This window comes from Rattus rattus, chromosome 2, assembly GCF_011064425.1.
Source record: "Rattus rattus isolate New Zealand chromosome 2, Rrattus_CSIRO_v1, whole genome shotgun sequence".
In the NCBI taxonomy this organism is placed as follows: domain Eukaryota; kingdom Metazoa; phylum Chordata; class Mammalia; order Rodentia; family Muridae; genus Rattus; species Rattus rattus.
In genome coordinates this window covers 18,683,186-18,698,578 of record NC_046155.1, presented here as the reverse complement: position 1 = coordinate 18,698,578, position 15,393 = coordinate 18,683,186, and the positions used below count along the sequence as shown (strand labels likewise).

General features: G+C 40.3%; 1 protein-coding gene across 3 annotated transcripts in view; it reads right to left on the bottom strand.

Moving 5' to 3' along the window:
- The window catches only part of Carnmt1 (carnosine N-methyltransferase 1), a 29,893-nt gene extending 14,831 nt beyond the window's left edge, over positions 1-15,062 (bottom strand). The window contains exons 1-3 of one of the 3 annotated variants that reach the window (XM_032891695.1): positions 14,631-15,062; positions 9,114-9,309; positions 8,004-8,167 (exon numbers count right to left, since the gene is read on the bottom strand). In XM_032891695.1, the coding sequence (XP_032747586.1) occupies positions 8,004-8,167; positions 9,114-9,309; positions 14,631-15,061 (791 nt within the window). In that variant the 5' untranslated portion in view covers position 15,062. Of the gene's footprint in view, positions 1-8,003; positions 8,168-9,113; positions 9,310-14,353; positions 14,587-14,630 lie in introns of those variants that run through there. The other 2 variants (XM_032891696.1, XM_032891697.1) reach the window with 2 other exon arrangements.
- Between the last annotated feature and the right edge of the window lie 331 nt (positions 15,063-15,393).

The following is a 15,393-nucleotide window of genomic DNA, read 5'->3' as shown; positions in this document are numbered from 1 at the left end:
CCCAGAGAGAGAGAGAGAGAGAGAGAGAGAGAGAGAGAGAGAGAGAGAGAGAGTGTGTGTGTGTGTGTGTGTGTGTGTGTGTTTCATCTACCACAGCATGCATGTAGCGGTCAAAGGTCAGATTGCACGAACTGGTCCTTTTTTCTACAATGTTAGTCTCGGGAGGGTCACCAGGCTGTGCAGCAAGCACCCTTACATATTCGGCCACCTGTAACTTTTAAGCAGCAAAAGTAGTTCTCTGAATCGTAGCTATTCTGTCCAATATAGCAGACAGCACGAAATTCATATTATTTAAAGTATATAGTGACATATGTTCTGAGTGTAAAATAAGTTGGACCTCAAATGATGAATGAGAAAAAATCTCAGCAATCCTTCATATTGATACAAGTTGAAATTCTAGTTTATTAACTTCAACCTACTACTTTACCTTTCTTTGTAGCTATCAAAGCATTTAAATTACATGAAGACATTATATTTATAGCCTGCATATGAACAGGATATCCTCTTGGGTATCCATCCCTCTAACTAAGTTACTAAGTAAGTCATTAAAACTTTACACCAGTACAGAGATGCAGATCAGTATGGTGCTTCTCTAGCATGTACAAAGCCCTGGAGCTTAATCCCAGCACCACAAAAATAATAGGCATATTGGAATAAGTGCAAATCCCAATATTCAGGGTGTAGAGGCAGGAAGACTAAGGAGTTCAAGGCCATCGTTAGCAACACAGCAAGTTTAAAGCCAGCCTGGGCTATATGAGAGCCTGTGTTTAAAAAACAAAACAAAAACACCAACATTACAGAAATCTGCATTACCTATCATACTTTGGCACTGTAATATTAGAATAATTTCTATACACAGAAGTATATCTGTAAACCAGATTCAACATATTGAACTCTAAGAAAAATTTTGACAAACACCACCAAGCTATCCTTCATAAATTTTTTCCTATTTTTTCTTTCACAAGAGACATGTTTCTCCACAGCTTGACAGTTTCCTAATTTTCAGTTTTTGCAAACATTATGTAAAAATGGCTTAATATAGTTTTACATTTGAATTTTCGTATGAGATTTGTCTTATATTCCTTTTATGCCAATTTATGTCAGTTTATGCCATTTTCTTTTGAATTATTGATCTTAGTTTTGTCACTAAAGTATTATTCTAGAATTATGAACATTTAAAAATCTGATTTGAAAGAAGCTTAAAATATATACCTTTTCAGTCAAGAAAGATTTCAGAGTGAGATAAAATGTTCTTCACTCTATACAATTGCATATGGCATTCTAAAATTTCACCATTTTCTCTTTTAAAATAGATTCCTTTAAGCTAACAAATCCCTTTATAAATAGTTAATACATTTATTTTAATATAAATAGGAAGCATGTTTTTTTTAAACTCAGTTTTCCTAAAAACTATGTGAAAGATAAATTTTCAACAAGTCAGTCAATGTCTTCTTGGAGTACAGTGAATACTGACATACTCATAAACAAAGTTACCCTCAAATGGCCTTAAAATATGATAATGAATTAAGATCTTAAAACCAAAAGTAACAAACCAGTTAATAGTTTTTACGATAAAAAAAAAATCCGAGCCTTCAAGGCTGGCTCAAATGTTTCTTTCCTTCATGTGTATACTTTACAGCACTGAAGCGGCAGACACTTGGGGAAGATGAACATTTGCACCGTTGTTTTGTTTGGGAGAAATTTTCAACATATAGTATTCTATCAGATGTTTAGCATTACACTATTCCTGTGTTCACATTTGAAAAAAGTTTAGACCTTGAGCTCACATACATTTTTGCTTGAGACAAGGTCTCAATACTTAGTTAGCCCTGGGTAGCCTTCACCACACTGGTCCTGAGCTTGTGTTGCTACCCCTGCCTCTTCCTCCTCAATGCTAGACTGCTGATCTAATAGCCACCACCTTCAGCTAACTTTAATTTTAAGTGAAAATAAAACAAAAACAAAGAGTATTGTTTGCTAACTTCATCATTCAACTGTTCACAAGAGCAGCATAGAAAACGCCCTTATATAAAACCAAAGCAGACACCAATGATCTAGTATTTGGTAAAATGTAGAAAACATTTCTTTATCAATAATGCAGAGGCCAATCTGTGCCTTCAAAATTGGTTGTTCTTAAAAACTCAAACACATTATTTGCAAACATGGACAAACAGGTAAAATAAATGTGTTAACATAAACCATTTTAATGAGCAAGTACAGGTAGTTCTATGCATATCCATTAAATATACTATCTTTCATAGACATCTCAGGATGGTAATTCATTTGAAATCTCAGTAAGGAAAGGCAGATGAAATTGAGTCAAATCCAGCTCAAGTATGTGTAAGGACATCAGGTTTTTATGCCTGCTGTATCTGAGACCTAAATGACAGTGCTTTATCCAGAACTAACTTGGATTCTGAGGGACTATAATTAATGTGCCTCATCCAGGCCCTTTTCTTTCTTTGAGACAGGGTTTTGCTGTGCAGCACCTCAAATTCACAGTCATCCTGCCTCAGCCATGAAGCATAGGTACAGGAGACACCACCCCTACACCTGATTCTGGGGTTTATGTTTTACGGGAAAGCTATGACATTAATTATGTATCTAGCCTTAATGTTTACCTTTCTTATCTAGTACAAAGAAACTAATCTAAGTAATACAAAATGATAGAAGGAAATCTGTAATTTTCCTGTCAGGTCCAAGATTGGAGGAATCAACATTTTCCCCAGTATATTTCATTTAAGGTCTAGGAGTATGTACATGGACATATATCTGTATATGTCTCTAACACTCGCTGTTCTCAGGGATGGGGACGGGTAGATGGATAATAGTGACAGACGACTCATGTCCTTCTTAATCCTAAACTCTGACATCTTTATCTACTAAAAAATGCCTTTAGCTATTCTTTTACTTGTAAAATAATTTAGTAGCACCACCGAAAGCTAATTCATCTGTTTACCAGATGTTATAGTCTGTAGAACAGCAAGTGGGCGAGCTTCCTGAGTACCTTTAACAGTGGCATGCTTTTTATTAGACTGCTAGTATTGAAAGGCTGATTAGACACAATTGCATACATTACTCAGTAATTTTAAGTATAAACAAACAATAAACATCAGAAGTTATGTTGACTTAAGCATCTGAAACTCATTCAAACTTTGGTACACACACAGTATAAAGAGCCTGACTTTGGGGTTGGGGATTTAGCTCAGTGGTAGAGCGCTTGCCTAGCGAGCGCAAGGCCCTGGGTTCGGTCCCCAGCTCCGGGGGAAAAAAAAAAAAAAAAAGAGCCTGACTTTATAAGCTACTTTCAGAAAGAAAGATACTACGAATTTTCAGAAGTACTTAGACTTTAAAGAAGCCATTATCCAGCACTTTATTGAGCAAAGCATTGATGATTTTCAGAGACTAAAAATTGAAACTTAAAAACAAATAATATCCCCATAAAAGTAATGATATTCATAAAGGTTCATAAAACTTAAGGCAATTATAAAAACTATAAAAAAAATTTAATACGAAAAATTAGCTCATTATTCTAATAGCTATGGAATCCTTTATGAACTGCCACTGTTAAAAATCTTAGAGGCAAGAGTATAGCTCAATGGGAAGGCCCATGTGTAACAAGTACACCGAGAACTTGTAGTAGCACTGCTGGCTGAACACAGCAGCCTTTAAGAACAGCAATTTGTACTATTCTGATTCAAAGTCTTCAAAATGATTCTTAATGAAGATTACCTCCTACTTCCTATCTTCCAGAGAAGAATAAAAACAATTTGTCATCCTCTCTAGAAGAAAGGCTTACTCCTAGCAAAAGAAAACCATAGGCCATATCCCTTACAATGAACAAGTATAGAAATCCCAAACAAAATATTATCAAGTCTAAACCAACAATATGTTTAGAAAATTATTTACCATAACCAAATGTGATCTATCCTAGGAAGGCAAGGGTGATTTAACACAAGAAAATGAGATTTTAATAAAACAGGGTGGGGGAAGACCTCAACAAGGTTGCCTCCATAGAATCAAAAGGTATTTAACAATATCCAACATCCTTTCAAAGAAAGGTGGAAAAATATTCAACAAGAAAAGAGGAATTAGGAAAACCTCAGTTAGCATTATACTCAGAAGAGAAAGCTTTCCCCTAAGGATAAAAATAAGGAATAAAGGCATTTAAGTTGGGAAGGAAGAAATTAAAACTTTTTGCATGACTATGATCTAACATATAGAAATCCCTTTCCCCCAAAATAAGCCATAACAATGGTAGATCCTATTCAGAAAATACAGCCCAAAATGTCCAAAAGTCGTAAGCATATACGTCATGACTCTTATGGTGTTTAATCTCCTGAAAATAAACTTTATGACGCAGAGGGGAAGTGGATAAACAAGAGCCATGTTTGACATGTATGCAGGGAAATGTCATAATGAAAACCATTATGTTGAATGCTAACTCAAAAAAATAAAAAAGAACAGATGATACTTTGGATAAAAAAAACAAATTGTGACAGCTTAGATAATTAAAACACACACACACACACACACACACACACACACACACACACACACACAGTGAGTTAGCCAAGGATTTTGTTAAAAGTTGACTCTGCATTTCTCGCCAAGATGGAGCCAAAAGTGAAGGAAGCTCCCACCCCTCCCAAGCACAAGTCAAAGCGAAGGCCTTGAAAGCTAATGTTGAAAGGCGTCCACAGCCACAAAACAAAAACCCCACGAGTCATCCACCTTCAGGTGGCCCAAGACCTTGCAGTTCGGGAAGCAGCCCAAACACCGTCAAGAGTGCACCCAGGAGAAACAGGCTTGGCAACGATGCAACCATCACATTCCCCTCACCAGTGAGTGAGCCATGCAGAAGACAGAGTGCAGCATGCTTGTGTTCAGTGCAGAAGATATCAAGGCCAACAAGCACCTGATCAAACAGGCTGTGAAGGAACTATGAGACTGATGTGGCCGAAGTCAGGCCCTAATAAGCCCCGACTGAGAGAAGAAGGCACATGCTCACTTAGCTTGAATAGGATGCTCTGGATATTGCCAACAAGATTGGGGTCATCTAAACTCAGTCCACATGGGTGATTCTAAATATACACTTTTCACTATTAAAAAAAAGTTGACTCAGCAGCAAATGTCTTGCTCCTAGCTTTTTCTTACATCCTGTGTGCGCAGCAGTTGATTTACTATTGAAGATAGAATTCTTTTATGCAAGAGGCCAGTGACTACTCACTGTTGCAAAATTTTTCCTACTATTCTAAGGAGAATGCTGAAGTCATTGTATATGAAATAGAAGATAAAATACAGACAAGACTTCATAATCCAATTCATTTTCTAGAAAGAGACAATATTCCCAAATTACTACGTTTCTTGATGCAAGGTTTATAGAAAATTTCTTAAGAGACCGTCTGAAGGAATAAATACTTGTAGGCACTTCAGAAATGAAAACTATTCACACTGCCCGCTATACTAGTGTTCTGACAGAAAAAGAAAAATATAATATATTTTTGATTAATTTATTTACTTTCATCCTCACTATTTGTTTTCGGGATTTTTTTGTGCATAAAATGTTCAACTAAAACAAAACTATTGATGCAAAAACTCAAGAAAAAAGAAGTTTAAAAAAAAAACCTGAAACAACACAGATGTCGGGATTATTGGGGAAAAACTTTTTTTTTTAAAAAAACATTTATTTATTTATTATGTATACATAATACAGTTTTCTGCCTGCATGTATGCAACTACAGGCCAGAAGAGGGCACCAGACCTGATTATAGGTGGTTGTGAGCCACCATGTGGTTGCTGGGAGTTGAACTCAGGACCTCAGGAAGAGCAGACAGTGCTCTTAACCACTGAGCCATCTCTCCAGCCCGGGGAAAAACTTAAAAACAGCACTAAAACTGTGCTGAGCTGAGAAGGGGCAGCTCAGGCCTGCGGTCCGAGCCTGTGGAGGACGACCTTGGCAGGGGGACTGAGTTCAAGGTCAGCTCATGGACTACAGTGAGACCTTGCCTCAGGAACATAAAGCTCAGCACCTACATTAGGGACAGAGCCCGTGTACAGGCAGGACCAGCACTGAGTCTGGGTGTGTGTGTCTGTGCAGTGCCCAAAGTAACGACGAAGACCAAGTGTGCTTATCTGCAGGCTGAGGCTGCATTTCATAGTACAAGCAATCAAATCCTTGGAGAAATAACCAAGCCTCACAGGAGTCGACAACACGGGTAGGTCTCAAATACCTCATATTTTTCAGCAAAAAGAAATCCCCAAGGGTAGAAGAATTTAAACAACAAAATCAAAATGATAATAACTTAAGATTATAATTCACTGAATAAAATCGGAACTGTAAGTCCTTGAAATAAATCTGTATGGAGGAGACCGAAGAAGGGCCCCCTTTATTAGAAAGCACCTGTGAACTGTGAAGGTTAAAAGATCACCATCTCCCGGGTGTCACAGCACAAAGTGATATAACGTCAGGTTCCATAACTGTGTTCAAGGGTCAATTTCCTGAATCTGCTAACCGAAAGTGAAGAGATTTAGTCTCAAGCATAAGCTCTGTGCCTCTGTGGTGGAGCACATCTTTAAATCCAGACTCAGAAGGCGGAGACAGGTGGACCTCTGTGCTCAGGTCAGCCTGGCCCACACAGTAGGTTCCAGGCCACCCATGGCTACACAGTGAGACCCGAAACCTGAAGCTGTGACGTATTCAGCAGGAAGAAACCAGGGCAGACACTAGACGACTCTAACGCTTTACAGTATGTCTAATGCGGTTTCAGACATCCACATGCTGAACAGGGAGGGAAGGAGAAGATGGAATGATATATAAATGATGCTGTAAAATGCCAAAGCTTGATGAATGTTGATAAAGAACCCTAATTTTGAAATACTTCAAAATTAAAGTTCAAAAGAGAGAAAAAGAGACAAAGGTACCAACATTCCTGAAAGGATTTACCCAAAATCAGTTCTCAGCACATGGGGACCTATGGATCCCAAGGGCGTGAGACAAAATTCACTGGGCTTATGAGTATGGAGAAAAAAAGTCAATTTTATTTTATTATTTTAAAAAAGTCTACCTTAAATTTTAAGTACAGACTTATAATTTATGTGTCTGTGAGTGGAAATGTGCATGTGTGAGTGTAGATGCCCACAGCGTCCAGAGAGGAGACCGGGTCCCCTGGAGCTGGAAGTTTACAGGTGACTGGGAGCCTCGTGGTAACGTTCAGCTGAGAACTGAACGTGGCTCCTCGGCGAGAGCAGGCGGGGCCTTCTTTCCATTCAAACAGATTCCAATGCAGGCAATACATGTAAAAAAAAGTATGTAATAGCATAGTATTTGCTTTAATTAAAATATAAATCACTCCCTTTTGTTTATGTGTGTGATGAGTGTCTAACTCAATGGTTTCCCACCTTATTTCTGAGACAGAACGGAATCCCCTGGCTCTGGGACTACAAAGAGCCTGGCTTTTTAGGCAGATGCTAGGGATGCAAACAAGGCCCTCACATATTATAATAAGCATTACCCAGCCCTCCACAAATTTGCTTTTAAAGATTTCAGTCTCTTTATTTCAAAATAAGTGGTTCTTTGTAGCCCTATGCACTCATTTACAAATGTAAGTCTGAAAAGCAGAGGATGAGATTTAAAATGCCCAAAGGTACTGTGTTTAAAAAGTTAGTTACTTCTCCACAGTATGGTGCCTCATTTCATAATGAGATAAAATAAAGTCTACTGCTATCATTTTGTTCTAAAAGCAACTTATAACGCAGTGAGTACTGTTGACTATAAAATACGTATTTGAATAGTTTCAAATTTCTCATATTTACTAGGGCAAATGTTACTGAATATAAAAACTCCAATCTCACAGAACCGAAGCATCCAGTAACAAATATACCACTCACATACATAAAAACACACAGGCACAGAGCGACTATGAGAATGAATCACGGGGTGAAATGCTGTAGCTAAATGATTATACATCTTACAGGAAGTGGTTAAAAGTGGTTGTATTTACCATCTCTCTTTTGGAAAATTTTTGATAATCTCTTTAATGATTGGCTTATAGCAGGCATCCCTTTCTGCTTTTCCGGTTCCACTCCAGTCTCTTACAAACTGTTTGAGTGTAGATTTTAACTTATCCATGTCAAATGTAGATGCTGGCATAATCTTTCCATTGGCCTGTTTCAAAGGAGGGAAAAAGAATTATTTTCTTAGAGTCAATTTTGAATATGGTTAAGTGAGCATACTAAGATATAGGTGGGTCAATGACAATTATTAGCCTCTCACCTAAGTAGGGGTTCAAGTACAGCTTGAGAGCCTACATAAAGAAAGCTTGGTGTTCTCACTTCTGCCTCAATAGAGGAAGATTCCTTAAAGTGAAGCTGTCCTTACTGGGGCGAGGACCAGCACCGACCTACTGTGGAGACAGAACACCCCACCCTCTGAAAGAGGTTAAGAAAATTCTTCCAGTTCATTGATGGGTAGGTAGCATGAATGGCTCACATGGGACTAGTCAAAAATCCATCTACCATGTGGACACAAAGAGTTTTCAGTTTCTACTATACTAGTCACTTGAGATTTAGGTGAAAAACAAAAATTTTTAAAGTAAAAGATGAATATTAACAAATATAAGTTACTGAAAAAGAAACTGGGGAAGAAATTAACTAATATAGCTAGTAAAGTCTTTTAGGAATTTAAGTCCCCAGGGGGCTGGAGAGATGGCTCAGTGGTTAGGAGCACTGACTGCTCTTCCAGAGGTCCTGAGTTCAAATCCCAGCAACCACATGGTGGCTCACAACCATCTGTAATGGGATCTGATGCCCTCTTCTGGTGTGTCTGAATTTACAGTGTACTCATACATATACATAAAATAAATAGATATGTCTTTTAAAAAAAAAAAAAAAAAAAAAAAAAGAATTTAAGTCCCCTATATAATAGTATATCCAAAACCCCATGTGAGAGTATCAACTGTTATCTAGGTACAAAAACAAAAGCAAAAGCAAAACAGCGATCTCCCAGCTTCATAGGACGACATCCATCCTCTCAGTAGAGTGGATGACCTGAGCAAGAGCTGGACACGAGGACTGTAAGCCTAAAATTAAGAGAGAGAACCGATTTCACATACATCTTCTCCATATTCTTTATTTTCAAACATATGTATGCAATCATTCACAATGGTCAGCAGTATTTCCTGATTATGGTCAACGCATTTCCGGATCTTGTCCAAGTGAAGAGGAAACTGAGGAAGCAGTTTCTGCTGATTATCTGGAAGTGATCGAAACTGTCTTTCTGTTCTGTTCACTCGTTCGTGCATACTGGTGCTAAAACAGAAAAGGTGTTTTATTTTAATTGGCAAAAAGAATTCTCTCTCCAGAAGCCAACCTCGTTTTAAAACTGTCAGCTTACATAACTGTTACTGCCTAGTTATGCTGGACACCACCCGTATCGCTACCCTTGACTCTTGAAGGAAGTCTGGTTATGCCTGGACGATGGCTTGGTTACATCATCGAATAGTAACATGCTACTGTAAAAGTTAAAACAGCCTAGATTTAATCCCCAGAATCAAAACAGTAAAAATATAGACTATAGAGTATGTTTTGAAACTAAAAACCAGCCAAGTTGAATTTTGAAAAATATAAATTATATACGACAAAAGTATTAAGCAAATTAAAATTCTATAGGGTTTCAAATATACTATTTACGATTTGCATGCCAAAGGTTTTCTATGTTGAATGGTTATTTTGAAGATTGCTTATTTATGAAGCAAAAAGAAGAGCTTCATTTTAAAAAGCCAAATGTCATTTTATATAGACCAAATTGGCAAAAACCTATAGATCCAACTAGGTCAAATGTTGGTGAATTGTGGGAAAATAAGAACATTTACACACTAATGGTGAATCCAGAAATGAATACAAACACTTTGCAAAGTAACTGCATCCTTAATAAATCTTAATGTTTATCTGCTCTGTGATCTAGAAATGATACTCCTACACATATTCAAGAAACACAAGCTGCCTTCACCACAGCACTGTCAAATAACAAGCATTCCCCACAAACAACAGAAAGCCCATTATCTGTGATCGTGATGAAGAAATTATACTGGGGAATACAGAGAAATAAACAAAGCACTGCTATGACTCTACAAGATAAAAACCAAGAACATAAATACTTGTTAAAAAAACAGCACAATAAAGAACACATGATATACAACTTCATTTTATATAGCATTAAACAACACATTGTTTAAGAACCAAGCCAGTGTTTGAGGAAAGGAATATCCTCTCTGGGGAAAAGGAATTGAGACTCGTGTGTGTGTGTGTGTGTGTGTGTGTGTGTGTGTGTGCACGTGTGTGTGTGTGTACATACGTATGTAAGCGAGCATGTGAGCATGTGTGTACACACTTGAGTATGCATGTATGTCAGTATGTGTATATGCAGGCATGTGCAGACAGACTATGGAAACTGGGGGTGGCTTACAGGAATTCCCTGCAGCGTTCTTTATGTTCTCTATACACAAATAAAGCAAATACTTCTTTAAAATGAAAATGCAAATACTTTCTGTGAAGAGTAATGAAGCACAGAAGCTCGTGCTATACATACATGTCACAGTCCTGTTTCTAAAAGCATGTGTGGCACTGTGGGAGGGAGGCCCCAGGATGATGTTAAGAGGCCACCGAGGCAGGGGTTTTACAGACACTCCCTTTTTACACTGGAGATAGTAGAACAGTTCTCAAGTCAGAAATACTATAACCTAGCTTGTTACTTACTACTATGTGATCACTCTTACACCCCAAAGTGTCTTGATAAAACAAAGTAAAAATAATGATCATGGAAATATCATTTTCTGAAATTTAATAAATGCCTAGCAGGTACATAACAGAGACTGGCTGGAACAAATCTCCACAAAACCCACCAGGTAGGCACTATACTCCTTCGTTCGTGCCATCAACCTTCACTAGATTCGGAACACTTAGTAAACATAGTTGGTCCTTGTTATGATTTAGATATGAAGTTCTTTCCTAGATGGTGGTACTTTCTAGGGAGGCTCTAGAAACCCTAGGAGGTGGCGGGAGGGGATAGGTCATGGGGCATGTGGGGATGGGGTGAGGAATAGATGAAGACACATACTTCTGGGCATCCTGGCCAGAGCCTTATTCTCTTTCAGCTTGCCGGTTGCCAGGAGATCAGCTGTCTGCTCAGGCATCTTTCCTCCCAGCAGACTAAAACCTCTGAAACTATGAGTCAAAATCCATTTGCCCTCCCCTTGAGTTATTTACATTGGGGTTTATCACAGTGACAGAGTCTGACTAATATAGCATTCAAAATTTAGCAGGCGTACCTACTTCTTACATATTAACACATTGACAGTGAAAATACAAACACATGTAGAAAAGTAAGAGTACTCAGGGGAAGGGCCATAACAATCCCCCTTCTATACAGAACTACTTCTACCCTTTTATATATTACCCACCTTGTAGCTGTTTAAGACAAACTGATTCATGACTGAATGTACCAATTCTGGTTACATGTATTTATGGGACATAAAGCTATACTTTATATATATAAAGAGGGACGATCAAAGCAAGTTAGTTAACCCATCAGTTCACATTCGTATCAGTGTCTTCAGTCAAACACTGGATCCTCTGACCGACGCATACCCACAGGGTTTCACCCCTGCACTCCTACCCGTTGGCTAATTACCATTCTGTTCTTATGACCGTTTAGACTGCAGACATAACACAGCAGGCCTTTCTGTGTCTGAGTTGCCTTTATGTAACAGCTACTCATGAGGTACACATCGTAGCAGACCTCTTGGAGATGGTTAGCAATATACACCAGGTCACACCTATGTCCTGCTGAGGTGGAATCTGACTTTTAGCTAAGATTTAAGATACACCAGTCTGAGAAACATTTATAATTCCTTATCCTTATCAGAAGAATTTTTGTCAGATTGGATAAATGCTCTCAAAAAAAATGAATAAAATGATCATTAACATTCTACTTTATGCAACCAAAATTTACTAAGATATTTCCTAACTACAGGGCATTGAGTAGTGCAGTTTTTTGCATTCACAGTCTGTATTTGCTATGGTTTGAAAGTGGCCACAAAAATGCACATTAAAATTTAATCCTTATTGTGAGGTATAAAGTAGACAGAAATGTAAGACCAGCAATGGTATTTGAAGGTAGGACTTTTGTGAAATAATTAAAGTTAAATGGTACCTGAAAGGCAGCACCCTGACCTGTTGGGACTGTGGCTTTAGAAAAAACCGGAAGGAGGCCCAAGTCCTCTACCATGTGGTGTCATATACTGCCTCTAACTCCATGGACTTTCACCTAAGGTCTCCCAATCTCCCCCTGCCCTACTAGTAATCCTTCTGGGTACAACTTCATTCTTTATCATTTTCAAATCTCCACCTTTCAACAAGAACGAAAAAGTAAGCTAGGCATGCCTTTCCTCTTGTTCAAAGAGAGCAGGTACCATCCTGGCAGCGGGAGTTGAGCAGGTTAACCTGTATTTACTGATAAAACTGATAGGTTGGTAGCTGGAGGGAAGGAAGCACATTCCTTAACCAGCAGTGACCTAGTGGTCTTCAAAGCGCCAGAAACAAGACACACTGGGAAATTCTGGAAGGGTTTGGGCAGAGTGTGGTACAGTACATGCTTACGTGCAAACTCTAAAACCACACACACAAAGTTAGAGAAGAAAACAAACTAACAAAAGACTGGGGAGGGGTGTGTGTGTGCATTTCACCAGAGCTGAAAGCATAGTTTCTTACAATTGGAGCTAACTGTACTATCACAGCAACTAACATAAGCTACAGCTTACTAGCTGTTCCATCATTTGTAGCCTCCCTGTAGAGCAGCCATCCAAACCCCTTTGTTTATATTATGCTGATGTGTATGGAGATGAACAGCTGTAAAGACTTCACTGGCCAAGAACTTTATTCTTGGCTAACCAAAGGAACTTGGATATGGTACCCTGCTTTTAAAGAATGTCTTTGGTACTCTCAGGAGCCTAAAGATATTTCTTTCCCTATGACCTTTAATCCAAGTTTTCTGTTCTCTGTAACATTTAGTGGTAAAAGTAAGCCCTCTAAAAGGTGCTAGGAGTCCAGAACAGGACTGTCAGACTTTCATCTGATAATGAAAAGATTTCTGTCCACATACTCCAATGCAGCACTCCAATATAGCAACAGGTGGAGAGCACTTGAAATGTGCTAGGAGACTGCACAGCTCAATTCTAATTTATGTTTAAACCTATCCAAACGTGACTACTGACTGCAGTACAGACACTTCAAAGTCAGACTATCAAAAATGCTGGAAAGCCACATAATGCTTGCCATGTATGCTACACTACTCTTCCAGAGGTTCGGAGTGTTTCTCACAGGTAAAGAGAAGTTTTAATGAAAAGTCCCCCAATCTCCCATTCAACTGGTAGAGAGAGATAAAGCACTGGGAACCATGTCGCAACTAGAAAATACACACTGCAGCCTTTTCTATACTGTAGCACTCGAGACCAGGTCAAAGGTCCTCTCCCCTAGGCCCACCCAACATCTAATAATAAACACGGATCCTTGGGCTCCACTATATTAAAACTAAATATAATTACATATGTTTAACTGAGCCTATTATATGCCAAAGTGTTTCCCAGAATGCTGTTTCAATAGCAAAATGTGGCACTATCAGAAAATACCCTCTACCTCTGAGTTCAATTAGGAAATTATTTCCTCTAAGTCTTTGATCCGAGGAACACTCTTTGAGTCTAGAACTAGAAAGCTTGAGGCCTTGGGTTCCTCGCACCTGCCATACCTGCCACTCTGTAACCATCAGATCCTAAATAATTCAATTCAAAATAGTAACAAAGTAATATAACCACTAGCCAAAACTGAATAGGGCTGTAAGGAAGTGTCCTTTTTGCTACTATGTTTATTTGTTAAAAATAGAGTTTCAACCGTATTACCAAACGCAGTGCCATAAAAGTAAGGCTTGTCCCTGCCCTTGATGGGGGTCAGACCTGGGCAAAAGAGTTACATATATAAAACAACTGTAATACAAATAGCACCAGGGTACCCTCTAGGTTGGTTTTGATCTGCACAAGGGGTCATGTCCCGCTCTCCGGTTCTAACTACAGGTTCAGAACATAATGGAATGTATCACTTACGGAAATAAATGTACTATTCTTGCCTAAAACCCCAGGTGCATGAAGACCCTATCAGATCTGCACTTAGGCATTTTGATTAGGCTATCTGAACACCTATCTAGACAAATGTTGAAGTTAGGAAGCTGTATTACGAATGGAGAGCACACTGAAGGGGGTCCTACAACCATGCCTGACCCACACGAAAGGAATTCCATACTTACTCGCAGACTACAAGAACATAAAGCCGGCTCCGGTGCCTGCTCTCTTTTCCTTACCAAGCTGCTCATTTTGGAATTCCGTGATCACTTCTACCCTCCACCATCCGGTCAGAACCACTCAGCAGCACCGTTCAGTTCTCTACAAAAGTGCACGCTCGTTCCGGCGGCTTCGGGTGAAGTGGGAAGCAGTCCCTTAGGACCGCGCGCAGGTGACCGTGGGTTCCCCGAACCAGCCACGAGTAGGGCCCGGAGACTGCGGCGGGCGGAGGGCGCGCCTTACCCGTAGTAGCGGAACGCGTTGATGACCTTCCAGAAGTGCTCGCGCTCCAGCCGCTCCTCGTCCTCGGCGGTGCCGCGCACGGGGGGCCCGGCAGGGGCGGCCGAGCCCAAACGCCCGGCGGAGAACTGCACCTCCACCTCCTCGCTGTGCCCGCTGTCCTGGGCCGGCTGAGACGCGGGCGGAGCGCGCCGTCGTCGCTGCATCGCCGCCGCGGCCCACGGCGTGACCCGCCTGCGCTTCACCGCTCCCGGGTGCGTGGTGGCGGACGGCCGGGCCTCCTCTAGACGGCGCCCGCCGCGGCCAAGGCCCCCGCTCGCGGCACGCCCCGCCCCCGCCGCCCTCAGGCCTCCATTCGCGCTGCGCTCCGCCAGGGTTTCGGGACCCGCGCACGCGCCGACAACGAGGCTAAAGTCGCAGCGGCCGGCGCTCATTCGCTGCCCGGCTTCCGCTACGACGCGCTGACGAACGAATACGCTTAGAGGGCGGGGCTTAGGGCCAGCTGGAGGAGGAGTTCCTTACTGGGGGCGGGGCCAAGAAATTGACTGGCCGGTTGGAGTAGGGCGGGCTCTGAGGCTAGAAGGGAAGGACCAGAGAAAGTAAAAGTGGGTTTCTATGAGTTGATTTTGTATGTTTTAACTTTAGAAACGCAAAAAGGGAAGGTCTTACGTTGACCTTTTAAACTTGTTTTCTAAGTGGATTCCCTTTAAGCACCCATGAAGGCACAATTAGAGTGCTCCAGGGAAGAGGGGTGGGGTGACCAATG